At 39.7% G+C, this 26,439-nt stretch overlaps 1 protein-coding gene across 1 annotated transcript in view; it reads right to left on the reverse strand.

Moving 5' to 3' along the window:
* Positions 1-26,439, reverse strand: part of GXYLT2 (glucoside xylosyltransferase 2) — an 84,471-nt gene that overhangs the window by 32,293 nt on the left and 25,739 nt on the right. Inside the window, exon 3 of the mRNA XM_044754885.2 lies at positions 22,703-22,834. Within this exon, the coding sequence (XP_044610820.2) occupies positions 22,703-22,834 (132 nt within the window). The remainder of the gene's footprint in view (positions 1-22,702; positions 22,835-26,439) is intronic.

A 26,439-nucleotide genomic window follows, 5' to 3' on the forward strand; every position in this document is an offset into this window, starting at 1 on the left:
ACCTTCGAGAGATCCTCCAGTAAACAGAGGGGAAAATCCGAAAGATGCAAAACCATGGTTAAAAGAGGCAAGAGCCCAAAATGTCAATATAAACAATAATCTCATAAAATATTTAGGTAGATAAGATGCTATTCTGAATAATTAAATAATTGTAAACACCTATATAGCACTTATTCTGTGCTAGGTACTGTTCAACCAGCATTCCCATATTAACTCATTTAATCCTTACAACAACCTAATGAGGTAGTACTATTATGATCCCATTTTATAGATGATGAAACTAGGACATCAGAGAGGTTAAGTAACTTGCTCAAGGGCACATAGCTATACTAAATATTCAATCAGCAGATATTTTTGTCAATAAAGTAATTTATAAATGTAAAAGAATACTAATCCCTTTGTCTATTTAGCAACTGTTATGTGTTAAGCATCATTTGGGGATTTCATACATATTGTTGCCAGTGCCTCAGCAACCCTGCTAGGGGGGTATTATTACCCCCATTGAACAGAGGCACTTAGATAGCTTAGCTAAGGTCACCACTAGCAAGTGGCAGCACCTGGATGAAACCAGCGCTCTTCGACCCCAAAGCTCACGTTCCTTATCCTCTACCATGCTGATTTTCACCTAACATGAAGCAGTAACTACATGTTCACAATGCAAATGGCGGACATGGATAGGGTTAGAACAGTTATTCTCAAACTTCAATGTACATGCGAGTCATCTAAGAAGCTCATTGAAGATGCAGATGCTGGGGAGGGCCAGTGGCGTAGTGGTTAAGTTCGCGGGCTCTGCTTTGGCGGCCTGGGTTTCATGGGTTCAGATTCCGGGCGTGGACCTATGCACCGCTCATCAAGCTATGCTGTGGCAGCATCCCGTATGCAAAATGGAGGAAGAGTGGCACAGATGTTAGCTGGGGCCAACCTTCCTTACCAAAAAGAAAAAGGCAGATTCTCAGGCCCTTCCTCCAATTCTTAATTATTAGGTGTGGTGTAGGCCCCAGGAACCTGCATATGTATAAGTATGCAAGTATTTTTGAATTTTTATTTTGAGGTCATTTTAGACTTACAGAAGAGTTGCAAAAAGAGTCCTGAAAGTTCCCAGGTACTCTTCACCCAGCTTCCCCTTGTGTTAACATCTTACACAACCACTGACCATTTATCAAAACTAAGAACTTTGCCTTGGTACAATACTATTAACTAAACTATAGAATTTACTCTGATTTCACCGGTTTTCCCACTAATGTCCTTTTTCTGTTCCAAAATCCAGTCGAGGATCCCACATTGCACTGAGTCGTCCTGTCTTCTTAGTCTCCTTGGATCTGTGACAATCCCCCAGTCTTTCCTTGTCTTTTCCCGAGCTTGAGACCTCTGAAGAGAACTGCTCATTATTTTGTACAAAGGCCCTCAATTGGAGAGTCCGGGGTTTTCTCGTGATTAGTCTGAGGTTACTCACTGTCGGAAAGGATACAAGAATATCACATGTCTGGGCGTACGGGGTGTGGAGATGTCCTGCTATGTACAGGAACCTGGATCACCTGGCTGAGGTGCCATATGCCAATATGCTCCACGTTAAACTGACCATTTTCCCCTTTGTAAGGACCAAATATTTTGGAGGAGACGCTTTGAAACCACGCAAATATTCTGTTTCTGGTTAAACTTTCACCCCCTAGTTTTAGCATTCACTGGGAGATGTTAACCGGAATAATTAGTACTGTCATGTTCTAACGGTGGTTTTCTCTTTTCCCCATTCTTTCTACAGGTACGAATAGGAATTCTTCTGTAAGGAAGAGTTGTCACTCCCCCCATTCATTTATTTCTCCAGTTATTTATTTACATTTGTAGGGACGTATGGAAAGTTATCTTGTTTGGGGGGATTATAATTCAGTGCTATCATTATTTGTTCTCTTGCTCAACTTTCCAGCACAAGACACTCCAGGCTCACGTTGCCCTTTCCCTGCCCTCAGCACTGGAACCAACCGGTTCTCCAAAGAGTCCTGGTTCCTTTTATCCGAGGATGGAATTTGGAAAGACAGACCTGGGTGCTAGGTGTGCTTGTTGCTATTGGGGTGGCAGCTCTTGGCGGATAGAGCTAAGAAATACGTGTATGTATACTAACCAATGTTACACACATATCTATAATTATCTATCTATCTATCTAAAAAAACCCAAGTCCACATTGATATCCAGGAGCCCGTGTACGTGTGTCTTTTAGAAATAATTTGTTAAAGGGAAAGAGAATTTTGAGCTTAGATTATTAGGGTGTTGGGCTGAGTTCTGAGTTATTGGGTAGATTTCATAAGTGAGGCTGGAAGCAAGGGAGTGGAGTGACTGGAGTATGGTCCCCAAGCAGCAGTATGGAAGAGGGGAATGTACACAGCACCTTGGGAGAACAGTGGCAGACCAGCCTGGCTGGAATGGAAAATCATGAAAAGTTCTAGGTAATCTTGGTAAGGAGGCAAAGGGCCCAGAACGCCAGGCCAAGGGGTCTGGACTTGAGCCTACAAGGGAATAGGGACTCTGGAAAGGTTCTGAGCTGAGAAGTCCCATGATGAGAGGAGCCTTCAAAAACAAAACACCCAGGAGTGGCAGGCAGGAGGGAAGGGACACAGATGGCAGGGGGATGAGTCAACAGCTCAGTACGATCATCTTTTTCTCTATTATCATTGCCACATCTATTTTTTGTCTGAATGTAAATACATCCAGCCCCAGAGCACCTGGTCAGAAAAAGAGGCCCGTACCCTCAAGGCTCTATAATTCTGGCGTGTCTGTATGTCCTTGCAAATGTGAACAGGTAACTTCTGTAACCTTATCAAAACTTGGATGTTCTTGTTTTTCTGTCTTTCTCATTGGTTTGCCACTTAAAAACACTGTCTAAATTACGCAGTACACAAATTCATGCTTGTGGTTATAAAAACGTACAGACAATTCAGCAATCTAGAGAGTAAGAAAATCAAGTTGTTCTTTTCTTGCCTATCCCTGCCACGTCAGCACCCCGGGCCCCACAACCCCCTCTCGTCTCTTTAGAGCTGAGAGTACCAGTTCAGTGAGCATCACCCCAGACTGTTTCTCTGCATCTGTCTACGTGTCTGATTTTGGTACAGCCAGGAATCCAGACCCCCCCACTCCACTGTTACCTCCTCAGCAAGCCCCACTCCCCATCACTCTCTAAACTGTGTAATTTTTTCCATCATTCTTATTACTACCTCAAATTAACTTGAAATTTACCTCTTTTTTTTTTTTTGGTCATTCTTCCCTGACTCAGATGTAGGTTCCATGAGAGCAGAGAATTTGGATATCTTGTTCACAATCATATTTCTAGGGCTAGTCACATAACTGGGGCTCAGCAAATATTGTTGAATGAATGGCTATATATAAATGTCTGTGTGTGTATCTATACAGATACACATGTACGTTGAAATTTTTAAAAATACCAATGAATTCATACTAGACATACTTTCTAATTGTCTACTTCAGGATATTTCCTTTTTGTTTTGGATATGCAGAGAACAAAGAACTTTCCGTTTGATGCTATATACTCTCAAACATCCCCTTTGATAATGTTAAAATAGTTTAAGATGGGGAGAGAATTATGAACACTTGGAAAGCAACATTTCTGTAGAGTGCCTTTTTTCCTGTGTGTTTTAAATGCATTGGGTATTTGTACAAAAATAAATATCCACTCTTGATTAAACAGCGATCCACTATTTTAACTGTTTTGAAATTTTAAGGTTCATTAAATTACTAGCTTAGGGGCTGGCCAGGTGGCACAGTGCTTAAGTTCGTGCACTCTGCTTCAACAGCCTGGGGTTCATGGGTTCAGATCCCAGGCGTGGATCTACATACTGCTCATCAGCCATGCTGTGGTGGCATCCCACATACAAAATAGAGGAACACTGGCACAGATGTTAGCTCAGTGACAACCTTCTTCAAGCAAAAAGAGGAAAATGGGCAACAGATGTTAGCTCAGGGCCAATCCTCCTCACCAAAAAAAAAAAAAAAAAAAAAAATTACTAGCTTAAAATGCGGTGGCACAGGAGAAACTGAAAGTGTATCAGTTTTTATTTTTGCTTCTATTATGCCCCCTTGTGGAATTACATATAACTTACATATTTATTTTTGTGAAGGTTTCACAAAGAGCAAAGTGTACCAAGGTCATGGCTACACTCACACATGTTCCCATCCACAAAGTAGACTCTTCCAATTGGTTTCATCTTTGATGTCCATGCAAACAGGAGTCAGATTGCCTCTGAGTTGGGCAAACCAACGATGGCTTTGTTCAGGATGGGTCTCCTAAAATTCTGGCACGTCCAACTTGTGTTTTGTCTTTGATTTCATCATCTCAGCTGTGTGGCCAACTGTTATATCTGCACGCAGGACATTTTTCCACAGGCCTTGCATTCCTGAAGGTATCTGGTTTCTCTGGCCTGTTCTGAGATAATGGCTGTCTCAGATCTTCCATCTGCTTCCATCCCTTTTGGCTCGCTTCCTCCTGTTACCAGGTGTTGCAATCCCAGCCAGCAAGTACACACTATCTCTCCTTGTTGGCTGGAGACATCCTGTTCGCCATGGCAACTGTCATTTCCAGCAGAGTCTAGTTTCTCAGGCAGGTGGTGCCTCCCTAGAGGATGTGTTCTCTGCTTGGGAGTTGCTAGAAACAGGATCATTGGGTCACAAGGAACTGGAGCTCTTCACTCGAATTGGACTAGGTTTCAAAGAATGTTTTCCCTTTCCTTACATTTGAGAATCAAATCCAACCAACGGTTAGTGAGTGTATACTGGGTTCAAGTCTGGGCACTTTTATAAGTGTTATACCTTCAAATTCTCTTTACAACCCTTTGAAGCACTTGTTAAAGCCCTTTTTATAAGTCGTCCATGAATCCATCCATCTTTTCTTCCTTCCACTCACCCATCCATCCAGATAGTTCTACACAGCGCCTTCTGTTAACATGTGCCACGCATGACTCTAGGAACTGGAGAGCAAAGATATTTCCCCTGATAGGGCTTACATGCTAATGAGAGGAGCCGAAAAGTAAAACAAGTAAGTGAATTACATAGTGCTCTAACTTTGGAGATAGTAGGATAGGGGAAAAATAAAGTGAGGGAGGGGAGCAATTTTAAATACAACAGCCTCACAAAACAGGGAGGTCTGAGCAAAAGCATATGTACTATTTTTATATCCTTTTAACAGTTGAAGGATGAAAGGTTCAGGGGAATTTTCCAAAGGAGGTATTTTGGGACACTTTGGGGATATTTTCTATAAGTACAGGAGAAAACTCTGGCCCCAGGATCTGCAGGTAGGGCAGAATGACTACACCACCGGAGAAAACTGGGCTCTAACTCCGTCTCTAGGATTTAGCTCCGGTACATGATTTGACTTCCCTAACTTCAGTTCCCTCATTGTTAAAAGGGTACAAATCAGCGTATTCCTCAGACAGTTGTAAAGAATGAATAAATCAGAACCCTAACGATCCTGGCGTGTGTTACGTGCAGCAAACATGGTGTGGTCTTTGGCCACCAACCATATGTTCCTCTTCTTTCACTGGTATGTCCTGAAGACATGTTTTAAAGCCCCATTTCTCAAACTATTTTCAACTCTACCTCATTGTAAGAAATGCACTACCATCACAATTCTAGCATATGCACACATAAATATATAAAAAAGAAACAAAAATTCCAAAAAAATGTTTGTCCTTACTACATGCAATGCATGTCCATTATTCTATTCTATTCTACTCTAACTTTTTAAAAAGCTGTTTATAATCCACTAAATTGATTTCCAGAGTGACAAGTGAGTAATTTTCCACAATTTGAGAAACACAAGGGTCAAACTGTTAACAAAGGCTTGACAAATAATTAAATCTAGATAGAAAGACACATGGACAAATAAAAAATGTCCTCAGTAGCCCCTACCACATTGCCCACTCTCACAGCAAACAACCAGTTCCAATTCTTGAAAGTGATTCTTTGAGTATGTATCTCTATGTCTCTAAATAACATGCTAAAAGAAAAATTTATTCTTTGAACTCACAGCACTTCTGGCACTAAATGTGTGGGAACTTTTTCCACCAACCAGTTTTCTAACACTCCAGACACCAACTTGGTATCTCGCAATTCAATTACGACTCTAATTACCTGAGTTAGTGCAGACCCCACAGGTTAAGGTCCCAGTCCCACAAGACTGCCCCCGACTTCAGATGCCAATTAAGTAGTAGGTCCCCCAGTTACCCACATTTCTGTCTTACTTGGCTACAAATTGGGGGTTCCCATGATCCCTTCCTCAGGTTCGATGATTTGCTATAACAGCTTATAGAACTCAAGGAAACACTTACTTTTATGAGTTTATTATAAAGGATATAATAAAGGATACAGATGAACAGCCAGATGAAGAGGTGCATAGGGTGAGGTCGAGAAGAGTCCCGAGCAAAGAAGCTTCTGTCCCTGTGAAGTCTGGAGTGTGCCCCCTCCCAGCACATGGATGTGTTCTCCAGTTTTCTGATTTGCTCCACTCAGGATGCTGTGCTGCTGTCATCTCTCTTCCCCTGAAACTCTTTTTATGTCTTTTTTGTGTGCGATTCCCGGCCCCCTCGATCCCACATCTTCATCTTTCTTGATGTGCTCCTTCCTTTTGGTGGAGCACATTATTCAGTTGCTCTTCGAGAGAGAAGACTCTGAGGAGGTAAATCTTTTGAAACTGAGCACATCTGAAAATGTCTTGATTCTCCCCATATGCTTGATTTCTAATTTGGCTGGTATGGAACTCCAGGTTGGAAATAATGTTGCCTCTGAATTTTAAAGGCATTGCTCCAATATTTGAGCACTTCCACCACTGCTGTTGAGAAGTTTGAAGCCCTTCTGATTTTTGATGCTTTGGACGTGAATTTTTCCTCCCCTATTGGCCCCTAATAGGATCTTCTTTTTCTCCCTATTGTTCTGAAAATTCAAGTCCTTTGTTCCATTTGCTCTAGTCTGCTGTTGATCCCCTCTATGAATATTTCAGGTCAGTTACGGCATTCTCCAGCTCTGTGATTTCTGTTTGGTACTTTCTTATATTTTCTAGCTCTTTGTTGAAACTCTAACTTTGTCCATGCATTGTTCTCCTGACCTTGGTGAGCATCTTTACGATCACTACTTTGGACTCTTTATCAAGTAAATCACTTATCTTGGTTTCATTAAGGTTTGTTTCCTGGAATTTTACTTTCTTTTGTTTGGAACATACTCCTCTGTTTTTTCATTTTCCTTGACTTTCTGTGTTGGTTTCTGCACATTAGATAAGACAGCCACTTCTAGTCTAGATGGAGGGGTCTTGCGTAGGAGATGAACCACGTCAATCAGCCTGGTCCAAGTTCTAGGTTGTCTCTCAAACCTTTGTGATTATCCAAGGCACCTTCTTCATTCTCAGTGGCTCCCAGCAGTTGAGGGTGTGCCAAGATTCATTTTGATGTGGGTGACATGGGTATTTTCTCGTTTGCCCAAGAGGTAGGAATTAGCTAGTTCCTGGATTTCGTTTAGAGGGAACTGCTCCATGTGCAGCTGTAGATTCAGTGTGTCCATGCGGGGAGGTGAATTCAGGAGGCTCCTATGCTGCCATCTTGGACCAGAATCCTGAAAGTTCAAGCCAATCTGCCTGATGTTGTGCGTCTTTTTTTCATCTAATATGATAGTCTTTTGGCAGGTTTCCCCAGTCTGGGAATTTATGTCCTCTTGTTTTGGGAAATTTCCTCGAATTAATTTCACTGTTGATTTCTTACCTTTTATGTTCCCTGTTCTCTGTTTTCAGAGCTACCAGGGTTCAGATGTTGGATCCATCCTCAAACTTTCTGATCATTTCACTGCTATTCTCCATCTCATTGGTTTTTTTTGTTTTTTACTCTACTTTCAGAACAATTGCCTCAACTTTTTCTTCCAGTTCTTCTATTGAGTTATTCTTTTCTGCTACCACGTTCCAAATTTATAAAAGTTTTTATCTTCTAAATGTTTCATTTTGTAGAATCCTATGCTGCTTCATGCAATCTCTTCTTTTATTTCTCTCTGGATTTCCATGAATATTTAAGAGCAGTTTGGAAGTATGTGAAGGAAACTTGTCAGCTGTGTGTTTCAGTGTAGGAAGCTCTGGGTGGGCCACCTTGACGGGGAACCCCCTGATGTCAGTGTCCTCAAATCCCCACAAATATGTCTTCCAAATCTCAGGCTGGAAGGCATAGTTTTCCTTGCAAGGTTCTGGAAGCTATGTGGGAGAAAGGGTCTGGTGTCTCCGCATTCATATGTAAGTTTTCGATTAAACCTCGTGTGTCAACATGATGCCCTCAACTGTACCTGGATTTCTATAGGCTGGAGACATTCTGTTTTACCTTCTCTAAAAACCAAACTTCCAAACTTTTGCTGAGGGAGGAGAGAAGCAGAATCCCAGTTACATGGTGTAAAACAGGCAACTAGGGGTCTAACTGCTTCTCAAAGAGACTTGCAACCAAACTGCTTGATTTTAGGCTTATCTTCATTGTTGCTTCCAGACACAACTGGTGCTACCAATTCGGTGGCCTTTGGGGGTTGCGTCAGGTAAACCATTTGCTTCTGAGCCTTCTCCAGTGCTGGTTAAAGATACAGAGGTCTCAAGTGGACTAAGTGGGCTACCACCACTCAAACTTTGTTTCGAGCTTTAATTGCCTCCTCTCCTATTCTTTTTGTCCTAGAATAGAAAGTTTGGGCTCTTTTAAAAAATCAATGATCAATTTTAGCATAGTTTTGGGAAAGAATAAATATAGATGCAAACGTTTTGCTTGCCATCTCTAATCAGACACAAGCCTAGTTGGCTAAACTTCTCTTCCATATTGAGAGCCCATAATGTCCTTTGAATCAAATCCTTTTCTGATTAACTCAGCCTGAGTCAATTATGATTGCCTGTAACCAAAGAATTATGTTACACTAGGTAATCAAAAATATTAGTAATGATTCTTATAATATGCTTCATAACAAACATGGTGATTCCAGAACACTAGGATAGTAATCATGCTGGGGCCAAAAAGACAATCCCCATAATGTGTTTGATGTCATCATAGGAGTGTTCTCTGCTGGGGCACGTTATAATTGTTCTGTGTTGGTTATGACTTGGCCGACTAGACTGAAAAAATGTTTGTCGCTACTAACCAAGATAAAGTCCTTTTGGGAAAGTAGCTAATGATCCCAGTGGTTTCATGCTACATTTCCGTCTTCATAGGAACAGCAATAATAGTAAAAATAGCAGCTAACACTCATTAGGTGCCAGGCACTGTTCTTACAGGTGTTAAATGTATTAACTAATTTAAATGTTACAACACTTTGAGTTGGTAAATTCTTATTCCTCTTCTACAGATGAGTAAATTGAAGCAAAGAAAAGTTACTTCCCCAGGTTACAAAGTAGTTAGTGGTAGAAGAAAGACGTGAACATATTTGGGTTACCTCCACAGCCTGTGGTCTTAACAACCACACCATACTGCCTCTATATATCTCAAATTAATTTCTATCTCCATTCAATGCTTCCTAATACTGTGGCCATCAAGTTTCCTAAAGGTCCCACTGTTTAAATATATTCTTCTCCTTTAAAAGGGCCTCTCTGAAGGCCCGAGAAGAGATGTTATGGAAGGATTTATTCCTAACTCAGACTGTTTGGCTTCCTCAGCATATCTTCCTCCATCTTCTGAGAAGAGCAATCTCTCTCCTACAGAAAAACCAAATCCATGTGGTTCAGATGCAGTTAGCCCCTGTCACCCGTGGGAGAGAACGTGACTAAAGTTGGGCCAATCAGAGTATCCTGTCTTCCTGGTATGACGATCATTCAGGGACGAACACATGAATCACACTGAGCCGGTCACGATACACCCCAGGATTTTTATGACAGGGTTATTAGGTACCATGCTTTTACATTTTCTTATAACAGCTTTACTGAACTATAATTTACATATCATACAATTCACCCATTTATAGTGAACAATTCAATGGTTTTCAGTATATTTACCGAGTTGTGCAACCATCACCACAATCTAATTTTAGAACATTTTCAGCACCTCAAAAAGAAATTCTGTACCCATTAGCAGTCACTCCCCATTTTCCCCAACCTGATAGGCCCTAGGCAACACTAATCTACTCTCTATCCCTATAAATAGATTTGCCTATTTGGGACACTTCATATAAATGGAGTCATACAATACGTGTTCTTTGGTGAATGGCGCCTTTCAGTAGCATGTTTTCAAAGCACACCCATGTTGTAGCATGTATCAGGACTTCATTTCTGTTTACTGCCAAATATTATTCCATTGTATTAATAGACTACGGTTTATTTATCCAGTCAACAGTTGATGGACATTTGGGTTGTTTCTATCTTTTGGCTCATAAATAATGTTGCTATGAATATCTGTGTACATGTTTTCATTTCTCTCTATTATCTAGGAGTAGAATTGCTGGGTCATATGGTAACTCTTTCTTTAACCTTTCGGGGAAATGGCAGACTGTTTTCCAAAACAGCTGCACCATTTTACATTCCTACCAGCAATACATAATGGTTCCAATTTTTCCACACCCTTGCCAACACTTGTTATTACGTCTTTTTGATTATCGCTATCCTAGTGGTGTGAAGTAACATCTTGATGTGTTTTTGATTGCATTTCCCTGATGACTAAAGATGTCAAGCATCTTTTCAGATGTGTATTGCCCATTTTTATACCTTCTTTGGAAACATGTCTATTAAGATCCTTTGCCCATTTTTAACTGAGCTACTTGTCTTTTTATTATTGAGTTGTAAGAGTTCTTTATATATTCTAGATACAAGTACCTTATCAGATATGTGATATGTAAATGTTTTTTCCCATTCTGTGGATGTCTTTTCACTTTCTTGATGGTGTTGTTTGAAGTACAAGTTTTCAATTTTGATCTAGTCCAAATTATCTAGTTTTTCTTTTGTTGCTTGTGCTTTTGGTATCATATCTAAGAAACTATTGTCTAATTCAAGGTCATGAAGATTTACTCCCATATGTTCTTCTAAGACTTTTATATTTTTAGCTTTTATATTTAGGTCTTTGATTCATTTGAATTAATTTTCTTATATGGCATGAGGTAGGGAATACAACTTCATTCTTTTGCGTGTGGATATCCAATTGTCCCAACGCCATTTATCGAAAAGATTACTCTTTCCCCATCGAGTTGCCTTAGCATCCTTGTCTAAAATAAATGGACTGTAAATATGAGAGTTTATTTCTGGACTCTTAGTTCTCTTCCATTGATCTATATGTCCACCCTTATGACAGTACTATATCGGCTCGGTTACTGTACCTTTGTAGTAAATTTTGAAATGAGGAAGTGAGAGTCTTCTAACTTTGTTCTCCTTTTTTAAGATTGTTTTGGATATTCTAGGTCCCTTAAATTTTTCTTTCTTTTTTTAAAGACTTCACTTTTTAAAGCATTTTTAGGTTCACAATAAAAGTGAGAGGAAGGCACAGATAGTTCCCACATAGCTCCTACCTCCACACATGCATAGTCTCCCCCCATTGTCAACATCACTCACCAGAATGCTACATTTGTTACCAAAGGTGAACCTACATTGGCACATCATAATCACCTGAGGCCCACAGTTTATATTAGGGATTATTCTTGGTATTGTACATTCTATGGGTTTGGACAAATGTATAATGACATGCATCCATCACTATAATATCATACAGAGTATCACCACTGCCCTAAAAATCCTCTGTGCACTGCCTATTCATCCCTCCCCAGCAGACGCTTTTTATTGTTTCCATAATTTTGCCTTTTCGAATGTCATATAGTTGAAATTATACAGTATGCAGCCTTTTCAGATGGGCTTCTTTCACTTAGTAATATGCATTTAAGGTTCCTCCATGACTTTTTATGGCTTGACAGCTCATTTCTTTTTAGCACAGAATACTCTATTGTCTGAATGTACCATGGTTTATTTATCCATTTACCTACTGAAGGACATCTTGGTTGCTTCCAAGTTTTCACAATTATGAATAAAGCTGCTATAAACATCTGAGTGCAGGTTACTGTGCAGACCTAAATTTTCAGCTACTTTGGGTAAATATCAAGCAGTGTGATTGCTGGGTTGTATGGTATGGGTATGATTAGTTTTGTAAAAAATCACCAAACTGTCTTCCTAAGTGGCTATACCATTTTGCATTCCCATCGGCAATGTATAAGAGTTTCTATCGATCCACATTCTCATCAGCATTTGGTGTTGTTGGTGTTTCAGATTTTGGCCATTCTAACAGGTGTGTAGTGGTAACTTACTATTTTAATCTGCATTTCCCTAATGACATATGATGTGGAGCATCTTTTTTTATTTTTTAAGATTTTTTTTTTCCTTTTTCTCCCCAAAGCCCCCCTGTACATAGCTGTATATTCTTCGTTGTGGGTCCTTCTAGTTGCGGCATGTGGGACGCCGCCTCAGTGTGGTTTGATGAGCAGTACTATGTCCGTGCCCAGGATTCGAACCAACGAAACACTGGGCAGCCTGCAGCGGAGCGTGCGAACTTAACCACTCGGCCACGGGGCCAGCCCGATGTGGGGCATCTTTTAACATGCTTATTTGTCATCTGTATAGTTTCCTTGATGGGGTATCTATTGAGGTCTTTGGCCCATTTTTAAATCGGGTTGTTTGTTTTCATTTTGAGTTTTAAGAGTTCTTTGTACATTTTGGATAACAGTCCTTTATCAGAGGTATCTTTTACAAATATTTTCTCCCAGTCTGTAGTTTGTTTTCTCATTCTCTTGATATTGTCTTTCACAGAGCAGAAGTTTTTAATTATAGTGAAATCCAGCTTATCAATTCTTTCTTTCATGGATCATGTCTTAGGTTTGTGTTAAAAAGCCATTACCATACCCAAGGTCATCTAGGTTTTCTCCTGTGTTATCTTCTGGACTTTTATAGTTTTCCATCTTACATTTCAGCATATGATCCATTTTGAGTTAATTTTTGTGAAGTGGGTAAGGTCTGTGTCTACATTCATTATTATGTATGTGGATCTCCAGCTGTTCTGGCATCATTTGTTGATGAGACTCTCTTTGTTCCATTGTATTGTCTTTGCTCCTTTGTCAAAGATCAGTTGACTATGTTTATGGGGGTCTATTTCTGGGCTCTCTAACCTGTTCCATTGATCTATTTGTCTATTCTTTCACCAAGACCACTCTGTCTCGATTACCAGAGCTTTACAGTAAGTCTTGAAGTTGGATTGTGTCAGTCCTCCAACGTTGTCCTTCTCCTTCAATACTGTGTGGGTTATTCTAAGTTTTTTTTGCCTCTCCATTGCCAAACTTTAGAATCAGTTTGTCCATATCCACAAAATAACTTGCTGGGGTTTTGACTGGGATTGCATTGAATCTATAGATCAACTTGGGAAGAAGTGACATCTTGACAATATTGAGTCTTCCTATCCACGAACATGGAATATCTCTCCATTTATTTAGGGGGTTGGATTTTGTCAAATGTTCTTTCTGCATCTATTGCTATAATCATGGGATTTTTCTCTTTTATCCTGTTGATGTGATGGATTACATTAATTGATTTTTTAATGTTGAACCAGCCTTGCATACCTAGGATAAATCCCACTTGGTCATGGAATATAATTCTTTTTATGCTTTTTGGATTTGATTTGCTAATATTTTGCTAAAATATTTTGCTAAGGGACTGGCCCCGTGGCTGAGTGGTTAAGTTCGCCTGCTCCACTGCAGGCGGCCCAGGGTTTCATTGGTTCGAATCCTGGGCGTGGACATGGCACTGCTTGTCAAACCACACTGAGGCGGTGTCCCACATGCCACAACTAGAAGGACCCATAATGAAGAGTATACAACTATGTACCGGGGGGCTTTGGGGAGAAAAAGGAAAAAAAAAATCTTGAAAAAAAATATTTTGCTAATATTTTACATCTATGATCATGAGAGATATTGTTCTCTAGTTTTCTTTTCTTATAACGTCTTTGTCTGGTTTTGGTATTAGGTATTGCTGCCCCATAGAATGAGTTAGGAGGTATTCCCTCTTCTTTTATCCTCTAAAAGAGATTGTGGAGAATTGGTATAACTTCTTCCCCCCTTCAATGTTTGATAGAAATCACCAGCAAACCTGTCTAGGCCTGGTGCTTTCTGTTTGGAAGGTTATAAATTATTGATTCAATTTCTTTAATAGATATAGGCCTATTCAGATGATCTATTTCTTTTTGTGTGGGTTTTGACAGATTGCATCTTTCAAGGAATTGGTCCATTTCATTTACGTTACCAGATCTGCAGTCATAGAGTTGTTTATAGTATTTTAAAAACTATACTTTTAATGTCCATTAAAAAGAATCTGTAGTGATGTCCCCTCTTTCCTTTCTGATATTACTAATTTGTGTCCTTCCTCTTTTTTCTTAGTTAGCCTGGCTACAGGCTCATTGATTTTATAGTCCCTTGAATTTCCAGATGAATTTTAGGAACAACTTGTCAATTTCTACAAAGAAGACAGCTGGGATTTTGATAAGGAGTGTACTGAATATGTATTTTGGGGGGACTGTTGCCATCTTAACAATATTAAGTCTCTCAATCCATGAACATGAGGCGTCTTTCTGTTTATTCAGCTCTTCTTTAATTTCTTTCAAAACCCATTGTAATTTTCAGAGTACAAGTCTTGCACTTGTTTTGTTAAAACTTATTCTTAAGTATTCTATTATTTTTATGTTATTGTAAATGGAATTGATTTCTTAATTTTATTTTTGGATCGTTCATTGTGACTGTTTAGAAATACAATTGCTTTTACGTCTTGATCTTGTATCTTGCAACCTTATTGAACTTGTTTATTAGTTCTAATCACTTTTTAAATGTATTCCTTAGGATTTTCTTTATATAAGATGATGTCATCTGAAAACAGACACAGCTTTACCTCTTTCTTTCAAATCGTAATTTATTTCATTTCATTTTCTTGCCTAATTGTCCTGACTAGAACCTCCAGTACAACGTTGGATAGAAATTGTAAGAGCAGATATCTTTATCTTTTTCCTGATCTTAGAGGGAAAGTAATCAGTCTTTTACCACTAAGTACAATGTTAGTTGTGGGGGTTCTGTAGATCTTTCATCAGGTTAAGTTCCCTTCTACCTAGTTTGCTGCATGTTTTTATCACAAAAGGGTATTAGATTTTGTCAAATTTTTTTCTGCATCTACTGAGATGACCATGTGGTTTTCATTCTTTATTCTATTTATATACTATATTACATTAACTGATTTTCAGATGCTAACCCAACTTTGCATTTCTGGGATAAATCCCTCTTGGTAGTGGTATATAATACTTTTTTGAGTTGCTTGATTCTATTTGCTAGTACTTGTTGAGGATTTTTCCATTTACATTCATAAGTAATTCGTCTGTAGCTTTCTTTTCTTGTGATGTCATTGTCTGGTTTTGGTATCAGGTTAATACCTGGCCTCATGGAATGAGTTGGAAAATGTTCCTGCTCTTTTTTTTTTTTGAAAGAGATTGAGAAGAATTGGTATTAATTCTTTAAATGTTTGGTAGAATTCACCAAGGAAGTTATCTAGTCCTGAGCTTTTCTTTATGAGTTTTTTTTTTTAAATTACTAATTCAAATTTGTCCAATTCATCCAAGTTATCTAATTTATTAGCATATAGTTATTTATTGTTTTATAATTCTTTTTTTGGTGAAGAAGATTGGTCCTGAGCTAACATCTATTGCCAATCCTCCTCTTTTTGCTTGAGGAAGATTGTTGCTGAGCTAACATCTGTGCCAATCTTTTTCTATTTTGTATGTGGGATGCTGCCACAACATGGCTTGATGAGCAGTGCACAGGTCCACACCCAGGATCCAAACACGTGAACCCTGGGCCACCAAAGCGGAACACAGAAAATTAACCACTATGCCACCGGGCTGGCCCTTATAATTCTTTTTATATCAGTAATGTTAGTAGTCATGTCCCCTCTTTCATTCCTGATTTTAGTAATTTGTGTCTTCTATCTTTTCTTCTTGCTCCTTCTAGCTATAGGTTTGTCTATTTTGTCAATCAACTTTGACAAAATTGAAAGAATCAACTTTCAGTTTTGTTGTTATCTTTTATTGTTGTTCTATTGTCTATTTCATTAATTTTTATTTTAATCTTTATTATTCTCTTCCTTCTGCTTGCTTGGATTTAGTTTGCTCTTCTTTTTAAAGCGTCTTAAGGTAGAAGGTTAAGTTATTGATTCAAAATCTTTCTTCATTTGTAATGTGGCAATTCACAACTATAAATTTCAAACTAAGTACTGCCTTAGCTGCCTCCCATAAGTTTTGGTATGTTGTGTCTTCAACTTTTCATTCATCTCAAAGTATTTTTTTTTTCTTTTTGTGAGGAAGATTGGCCCTGAGGTAACATCTGTTGCCAATCTTCTTTTTGCTTGAGGAAGACTGTCACTGAGCTAACATCTATGCCAATCTTCCTCTATTTTATGTGGAATGCCACCACAATATGGCTTGACCAGCGGTGCTAGGTCCACACCTGGGATCTGAACCTGTGAACCCCAGGCTGCTGAAGCAGAGCATGTGAACTTAACCACCCTGCCACTGGGCCAGCCCTTCACAGTATTTTCTAATTTTCTTTGTAATTTCTTCTTTGACCCATTGGTTATTTAGGAGTGTATTGTTTAATTTCCATATATGTGTGAACTTCCCAAATTTCTTTGTTATTTGACTTCTAATTTCATTCCACTGGGGTCAGAGAACATACTTTATACGACTTCAATCCTTCCAAGTTTATTGAGGATTACTTTATGGTCTAACATATGATCTATCCTGGAGAATGTTCCCTAAGCACTCAGAAGAATCTGTGAGGGGCCGGCCCTGTGGCCAAGTGGTTCAGTTCCTGCGCTCCACTTCGGTGGCCCAGGGTTTTGATGGTTTGGATCCTGTGCATGGACATAGCACGGCTCACCAGGCCATGCTGAGGCGGCGTCCCACACAGCACAACTAGGAGGACCTACAACTAGAATATACAACTATGTCCTGGGGGGGGGGGGGGCGGTTGGGAAGAAGAAGAAGGAAAAAAAAAAAGATTGGCAACAGATGTTAGCTCAGGTGACAATCTTGAAAAAAGAAGAAGAAGAAGGTGTGTTCTGCTGCTGTTGGGTGGAGTGCTCTGTTTTTTGGTCCAGCTGGTTTACAGTGTTGTTCGTCTTCTATTTCCTTGTTGAGGTTCTGCCTAGTACTTAATCCATTAATGCAGGTGTGGCATTGAAGTCTCCCACTATTATTGGTGGATTGCCTATTTCTCCCTCCAATTCTGTTAGCTTTTGCTTCATGTATTTTGGGACTCTGTTGTTAGATGCATATATGTTTATAATTGTTATATCTTCTTTGTGGATTAACACTTTCAGCATTACAAAATGTGCCTGTTTTTCTTTAGTAATGTTTTTTTTTCCCAACTCTATTTTGGTGGAAAAATTTGTTAAGTTAAAATGCTATGTTAGAAAATATTCGCTCAATGCAAAAGAAAGCAGTAAGGGAAGACTAGAGGAACAGAAAAGACATGACAATATAATATATATATATTTTAGGATGTTTTAGATAATATTCTGTGGCAACTCTGGATACTGATCCTCTCCTCCTGCCCCCTCCCCAGCTTGCAGGGCTTGTTGATGTTATTTGCTTGTTTATTTGTTATAGCATCTTGACTGGACTATTTTAGTGAAGTCCATTCACCCGCTGTGTGAAGCCTATGATGTTCCTCAGTGTCTGCAGCCTTGGGCATGTCCACAGTCACCCTGGGATGACAACGGTTTTATCAGGGCTCTCTGTGACTGACTCTTTGACTCTTTCTCTAATCTTTCTCTTAAGCTGTCTGTCTCTGTTGGCATTACATACACCAAGCTATTAGCCTCTACTAATTGCCAGCTGATTGCTCTATTGTCTTTGACAACGGCCTGGGGCATAAATTGCTCTGCAGTCTGACCCAATTAAATTCAGCCCCATTTGCAGGGTAGTTCTCCAGGCCAGTCTTTGGACTTTGTTCTGACACCATGAGGGTATTTTTTATCTGTCGCTTTTCCTGGTTCTCCCTTGTAAACTAATTGGCCTATAGTTTAGCTTGTTGTTGTCATGAAGCTACCGCGTGCTCTTAGCTAAGGGAGTCCCTGAACCCTGGCCACATTTGCCTGGAATTCAAGCTCTGCAACCCTTAGCTGGCGGAGGTGAGAAATGCTGATGGCCTGCCCCTCCCAAGGAAGCACCATATCCCTCAAATGGGAGCTGTGGGGAGAGGATCCCTGTGCTCTTGATGAACAGCCTGGAGTTGAGTTTCCAGTTATGCTAGGCTAGAAGGAGAGAGGGAGTGGGAAGGAAGTCATGGTTCAAATGTCACAGATTCTTGCTCCTTCTTACTGAGTTTTAGTAGATTTTCTTGAATAAGAAGTCTGTGTCTTTGTTTGCTTAGGCCTTTAGGACAATTTCCAAAGGCTCTAGATAATTGTTTTAAAAATAATCTCCACCAGTTACGTTTGTTTCACTGGGGAGCAATTCCGTAGAGTTCTCTTGTCATCATTTCAGATGTCGCCACCCTGCCATGCTCTTTTCTACTGCAGTAGCTAAGCTTCTAGAATTTGGATCTCTGGCTGCTTCAAGTCATCATCATGCTCATGGGGTGAGCCTTGCAAGGGACTGACGGAGAGCTAGACAGACCCCTGGTGACAGACGGGAGCCCCTGGATCTAGCTGTGCTTGGGATTAGCCCTATCATTTGGACTTTGCAGTCATATAAGCCAATAACTTTCCTTCTTTACCTAGCTAGTTGGAGTTGAGTTTCTCTCCCACACAACCAAGAGGTGTTAACTAACATCCTGAATGTCAAACCTTTAATAACGTGTGAGCAAATGATAAGTACTGTGGAAAGCTGGTTCAACAAAATTGTTATATAGGGTCATTTCATGTCATCTTTTTAGTAGCTAATCTCATCCCAATAATTTATAGCCTCTTGGTGCTTGATGAAATATACAGACATCATTTATGGTGATTCTAATTGACGTTCCTCTTAATAAGATTTTTAATATATTCCTAGTCACCTGTCAATATTTGTTGATATTAAAAGGGTTATTTCCAAGGGAGCCTCAGTGTTAATTACTAATGCTGAGGTATAATATTAATAATAATACAGAGGTTTGACCTTAATTATAAAAAGTTGTCCAAGTCAAGTAAACCTCCCTTTTCCATTAGCCTATGGCAAACTCATTAGAACATCTCTAGTAAGCACACAGTTTTCCAAATAGTGGACCCACTTACAGACCTCTTTAACAAACCATGTGTGAAAAAAGGGAAGATTTCATGTGTTGCCCTTGATGTGATACAGAAAATCCAGGGAATGTAAGAATTTTGTTTATTTGACGTGGTACTCCTCTGAAATATTACAGAATGGGACAACTTTGTTGGAAATACAGAGTCTGAAAACTCTCAGGACAAATTTACAGGTCGAGGCTGGAAGCAATTTTATCCTGTCTCTCTTCATAAAATTCTTCCCTAACATCTTCCTTGAATGTGGATGCTTATAGCAACTGATGGGGGCGAGAAAGACATCAGACATTAATATAATCTTGGAACTTATTAAAACTTTGTTAAAAAAAGTTTTTTTAAATTTCTCCCTGGGTGAGGCCTGGAGACTGCCTTAACCTACCTCACGTTACCGTATGAGGTCCCGCTTGCCAATAAAGTTTCTGAAGATTCTGCAATCCAGTGATCTCTGTCACAGTTTAACTACCTCTAGGGTCCCCAGAGAAGCACAATTATTGAGGAGACAGGTCCTTGTAATCAGACAGGCACAGCATGTAACAAAACGTATAGATCCATTATAAAATCCCACTAATTCCTATTAAATGGGGGCGAGGTGATGTGAATTCATGAAACTCAATTATTCTTACAGAAGTAAAGGCTTCCTCGCCTTTGCTAAAAAGGGCAAAGTCCTCCAGGATCAATTTCAATACAGATTTGATTTATTTGCAATTGGCATATTGTTTTAAATACTTTAAGCTTCTGAATTACCTGAAAGCAGTATGCGTCTTGCAGAGCTTAATCAAACCATCTGCAGTTTAGTTTGCACTAATAATGGTCCTGTTTTTAGGACCATTATTCACAGAAATAGAAAAGTAAATATCCACTGACTTTTAGGACTTCATAAATCTTGAATTGGTAGGATGTGAATTCCACTAATTGTAGTTGAGAATCTAATAGGCTTGAGTTGCAAAGCCTTGTGCTCTGATCTTATTCTGATAGTAAAATCTTACCAGAGAAAGAGTTTCTTCTACAGGTTTCAGGTAGATGACAGCCCCTTAGAAAATCGGTAAGACTGTGGTCCTCAGTCAATTGACCGACTACTTGCTGGAATGCTTGCATTTTAGGATCTCCATCTTCTCTGTGTGCATCAGCAGCATACCTGATTTGGTTTTATAGAGATGAATTTCAAGGAAAACATCACCTAGACTTTACTTCAAATTATCCTGAGGATCCATACGTCTTACTGATGCAGAAAAATGCCACGTTCATAATCTACTGTTTTGATACACAACTCAGAGAAGGTAAATGTCCTGTCAACCACAATCTCTCCTTATTATTTTCAAGGAGGCCCGGTTTCCATTATCAAAAGCAGATAAGGGATGCCAGGACTCATTTGTCATTCAAAATGGAATACTTACTTAGTTGGAATGAATGAAAACCATCATGGTGGGTTTGTTTTTTAACTGCGGCAATAAAGTCACAATTCAAGGTCAGGGAAAATTCAAATGTGCTTCCACTGGGTTGCTAACATTTTTTGGATAGGTTAGAGAGACAATTTTCCAACAGGAATCATGGCTATTTAATACTTCTTTTCCCCTAAAGTGGAGACAGGAAGCAAAAACCTGACTTTTTTTTTTCTCATTTTCACAAATGGTAATTAGTTTTTACATCAGCAACCTAGAGATTTGAGTGCCAATTTGAGGCAGTCTTTGCTTACCTCCATTTCCATGTAATTAATTTCATCTCACAACATGTATAAAGGTGTGTGGCATGTGAGAAACGGGTGCTTTAATGGGTTAGCAAGCTTGTGCAGCAGATCAGGGCCACCAGTGCATCCAGGCCTTGCTCTTCTCACAGGTTCTGTGTAGGAAATGCTAAAAGTGCCACTCGCCATTTAGGGTTTCAGACCAACAGATGGTAAGACTTCCCTGTATGGATGTCTCCCAGGTACCTCAAAATTAAAACATCACCCAAATTAAACTCTTCTTCTCCCTTACCAAAACTGGTCTTCCTCCAGGCTTTTCCATCTCTAAATAGCATCAGCAACCATTTAGGTTGAACCAAAACAAACTGTCTTTTGTGTAGGTCATAAATAGCTGGATAACGGCAATTTCAAACCGGTCATGCTTAATAGTTGTTCAGGTCAGAAAACTGGGTGAAATCCTTGTTACCTCACTTGCCTTCAACTCTTACAAGCAGCCAATCATGAGGACTGGTACATTCTATTTCTCAGGCAGGTTCCGAATCCATCCCTAAGGCACCCTCCATAGCCCAAGTTATTATTAACTGGCCTCAGCAATTCCACTGTCCGCACTGTAATGAACCAGTGTGTCCTCTTTAAAACACAAGTAGTCAGCTCATCCCACTTCCATGCTGGAAATCAACCAATGGCATCTCTGCCTGTAACCCAAAGACCAGACACTTCAACATGGCTTACAGCGCCTGCAAACGCCAGCTTCGATCCCACCTCACTCTATTTTTCTGGTTACTGTATCTTTTTTTATTTTCTCAAGCACACTCCTTCCCAACTCAGGGCCTTTGTACACACCGTTCCATCTTCCTGAAACCCTTTTCTCTGTCATTATCCCTGAGCCCTTGTCACTCAGTGACCCCTACTTCTTCATCCACGCCTCAGCATAAATGCCGTGCCTCAAGAGAACATCTTACGGCCTCTCCCAGACCAGAGGGCAACCTCACGTTACACACATCCACGAGACCGTTCTCCACCTCAGCACGGATCACACTTCTAGCTGCCTATTCAATGCCCGGCTGGATTCACACTCAAAGGGGGCGAGACCGCGGCTGTCTTGTTCACTGCCATCTCACCATCACCAAGCCAGGGCCTGGCACCTAATGAACACTCAGTGCAATTCACAATTCAAAGTTGCCGTCTTGGCTCAATGACAGTCTCAGTTTTGATATATCGTCAGTGGTTTTTCTATTTAGAATTTTTAAAAAGGAAAGAAAAACATTCAATTTAAAAATTCAAAACTGAAAGCCTGACCCAGAATTCTGGACCTTTTCTGAATTATCCCCTGGCATGGCTCCATCTAGTAGTAGTTACTGTTTTAAGTGAAATAATAATAATCAAAGCTCCCATTTATTAAGGGCCAACTATGTGCCAAGCCTGTGGAAGAAACCGGTGTTTAGAGAAGTTGGGGGGTCTCCTGAGGTTCACAGCTACCAAAGGGTGGAGCCACAGTCACAAAGACCTATAACCCAAGACATGCTTTGGATGCTCTCGGTCCCTCAATCTTTGGGAAAGAGAACTTCTCCAACATAGGTCTCTCTCTATACACCCTGCAGACTAAGACCATCACCTACAGAACCTGAGAGAAACACATTTTCAGCTGTTAGTAAGATGTCTCTATAAACACACTCCAGTTAATTTCACCACATTTCCAAGAGCAGTTCTCTCCGAAGCAGCATCTTATTAAAAGCAGGTGTTCCTACCGGAAGAAAGAGTCTCTGGGCAGCACAGGGTTTGAATAATTTCTTCCATTCCTGAGGGTTGCCAACTGAAAATGTGATGGGGTAGATCCTGTGCTCAAACTTCTTTGTATAGGAGTCAGGCCACTGTCGCAACTGGAAAACACGGAAGGCAAGGGGATGGCGATTAGACCTCCGAATCGTGGAAAACCACCAAAGCTTCAGAACGGTCAAGTGGAAATCACTCAGGCAACTTATATAGCAAGTCTAACTTCATCACTGAATGAATGCAAGATCACTGCTAGGATTTCAAGAAATAGCGTCCAGAGTTGGTGAGGATGGGAAATTGGTACATAAATACTGCAAGTGGAGTATAAATTTGAACAAATTTCCAAGAGAGCGATTTGGAAATTGGTAACATCAAACCCAAAAGACAGAGGTACAAGGACTTTCACCAAAACCTAGTTTTTAATTAAAAAAAAAAAAAGAGAGAGAAAAAACCAAATGCCCAATAATAGAGAATTGGGAAAATTAATTATGGTAGAAGTATACAATAAACTAAGGCACAGTTAGAATAAGGTAGACCAGTATGTGCCGGCATGGAAAAACAGTTATGATACATAGTTAGGTTTTAGAAAAAGCAAAGTGCAAAAAAATATTTATAATATAGTTCTGTCTTATAGGGAAAAATATAGGCATATATATTTTACATGACAGAAAGGTCTAGACGAGTATGAACCAAACTGCTAAAAGTGGGCACCTGTGGAGGTGGTGGTTTTGCTTTCTAAGTTTACATTTCTGTACTCTTTAGAATTTTTACAGTGAGTATATATCCCTTTCTCTGCATATGTTAATTTTATAGCTAAATTACTTTAATAGACTTTATTTTTTAGAGCAGTTTTATGTTTACAGAAAAACTTAGCAGAAGTACAGAGACTTTCCATATATCCTGTTCCCTTCCCTCCTCACCAGAGCTTCCCCTGTTATTAACATCTTGCACAGTGCAGTACGTTTGTTACCACTGAACCAATATCCATACATTATTAAGTAAAGTCCATAGTTTACATCAGAGTTCATTCTTTGTGTTGTATAATTTTACAAGTTTTGATAAATGCACGATGTCCTGTATCTACCATTATAGTATCATACAGAATAGTTTCACTAACCTAAAAATCCCCTCTGCTCCACCTGTTCGTCCATCACTTCCTCCCCCATCCAAACTTCTGGCAACCATTCATCTTTTTACTGTCTCTTAGTTTTGCCTTTTCCAGAATGTCACGTAGTTGGAATCATAGTGTATATAGCTTTTTCATATTGGCTTCTTTCACTTAGCAATATACATTTAAGGTTCCCTTATGTCTTCTTGTGGCTTGATAGTTTATTTACTTTTTATCATTGAATAATATTCCATTGTCTGGATGTACCACAGTTTATTTATCCACTCACCTACTGAGGTACATCTTGGTTGCTTCCAGTTTTGGGTGATTACAAATAAAACTGCTATAAACATTCACGCGCAAGTTTTTGTGTGGACAATTTTTCAGTTCATTTGGGTAAATAGCAAGAAACATTTAGCTTTCTAAGAAACTACCAATCCACCTTCCAAAGTGGCTGAACCGTTTTGCATTCCCACCAGCAATGAGTGAGAGTTCCTGTTGCTCCACTTTCTCATCAGCATTTGGTGGTGTCAGTATTGTGGATTTTAGCCATTTAAGAGATGTGTGGTGGTATCTCGTTTTAGTTTGCAGTTCCCTAATGACATATGATGTTGAGTAGTCTTTCATAGCTTACTTGCCATCTGTGTATCTTCTTAATTTTTTGAGTTAATGCCTTCCCATTTCCATAATAATTCTACTTCTAAGAATTTACCCGAAGGACAACTTCCAAAAGTGCGCATATGTTTATTACAAGGGTGTTTGTTATAGTGTTGTTTGTAACGGTGAAAGATGGGAAACAACCTAAACATGAGATTGGTTAAATAAGCTCTGGGGTATGTCTACACAGCAGAATACTATGCAGCCACTGGTGACAATGTCATGGAATGAGGGTCAGCAAACTACGGTTGTGCGTGGGCCCAATTCAGCCTGCTAAAAATAACACACAAGCCAAGAACGGTTAGACATTTTTAAATAGTTGAAAAAAATAAAAACACAAGTAATATTTTGCAACACATGAAAATCACACGAACTTGAATTTCAGTCTCCAGAAATAAAAGTTTCATTAGAACACAGCCACACCCATTTGTTCACATATTTCTATGGCTGTTCTTATGATAAAGAGCAGAGTTGAGTAGCTGCAAGACCATACAGCCTGCAAAGCCTGAAACAGCTACTATCTGGCCTTTTACAGAAAAAGTTGGTTGATCCTGTTTTGGAAGAAATTGATAATATAAGTGTCAGTGATACAAAGAGAATATAAACTATGATCCCACTTCTGATGTTGAAATGAAAAGGAATGGAAATAAAGACACCAGAATTGTCCTTCCTGAGCATTAGTATCATGGTTGATATTTTTCATTTATGATTTTATGACTTTTTTTCACAATGTACATATATTGCTTATATAGTCACATAAAAATTTGTGAAAAAACATACCACTGGGAAGGCTTTAAATTTGCAGTTTTGAGATGGATGTTTGGGAGAGAAATCTCAGAGTGAGAAAGAGTAGGAGTGAGAGTCAAAGTATTTGACAACTGATTTCCCAAGGGCACTGAGCAATCAGAATCCCCATCAGGCACAAACACCCAGTACAGCTGCACAGACACATCAGAACCGACACTGGGCACAAACATTCAGTGCAACAGGACCAACCAGTCAGAACGCACACTGGGCACGAATACCCAGGACAAGTGTGCCACTGCACAAGAGCCCAAAATCAGCCCGGGAAGTTAGAACGGGAGGGTCCTCAGGTCTAACAGTTTCCTTGACTCTTTGATTTTTAGCACCCTATCTTCTAGAAGGGTTTATCTACACTTGCCAATCTATATCTTTTAACTGGAATGTTCAGGCCAGTTACATTTGTTACTATGCATATATTTGAGTAGTATACTGACTCCAGCCACTGGAAGTTCCTCTTGGCACCTCTTCCCATGGCAAAGTTACACATACACACACACACACCCACACACACAGAGGATGTTGCTGCCCCACCGGCCCCATCTATCACCAGAATTGATTGGTGGCCATCCCCTCTTCTGTGTCCCACTATTTGCCAATTCTGAGTCTGGGGCAGGAGCACAGATTAGCAAAACCTAAAGCAGATGTCTGATCCTGAGCTGCCTGGAGAGGCTGGGAAATCAACCAGCTGGCCTTTTCTGCTTCTATATTGGGAGATGACAAAAATAAATGAAACTTTAAGGTATTAAATATCTACAATGTGGATGGTAAATACCATCAGACACATTGTCCTTAAGCAGCTTTAAAAAACATTCTACTTAAATATAACAGAACTCGCCTGCAATGCAGCTTCCAGAGGAATCATGATGACAATTAGCATTTTGTTTTGTTTTGCTTTTACCCTGAGGTATGTAGCCGTGGGCTTACCAGGAAGTTATCACAAGAAATTATGGATATTCCCATAATGCCTCAGTGTCAGAACTGACAGCCTTGAGAAGGTTGCATAACCCGCCTCTCACACCAGCATCTCCTGTGGCTGAGCAGACACCAACAGCTGCTATCTCCTACTTCAGGGCTAACACAGTGCCCAACATATAGGAGCTGTTCCAAAGAAGCTTTGTGGAATGGGAGAATAAACAGATTACC

Source organism: Equus asinus, chromosome 21, assembly GCF_041296235.1.
Source record: "Equus asinus isolate D_3611 breed Donkey chromosome 21, EquAss-T2T_v2, whole genome shotgun sequence".
Taxonomy (NCBI): Eukaryota; Metazoa; Chordata; class Mammalia; order Perissodactyla; family Equidae; genus Equus; species Equus asinus.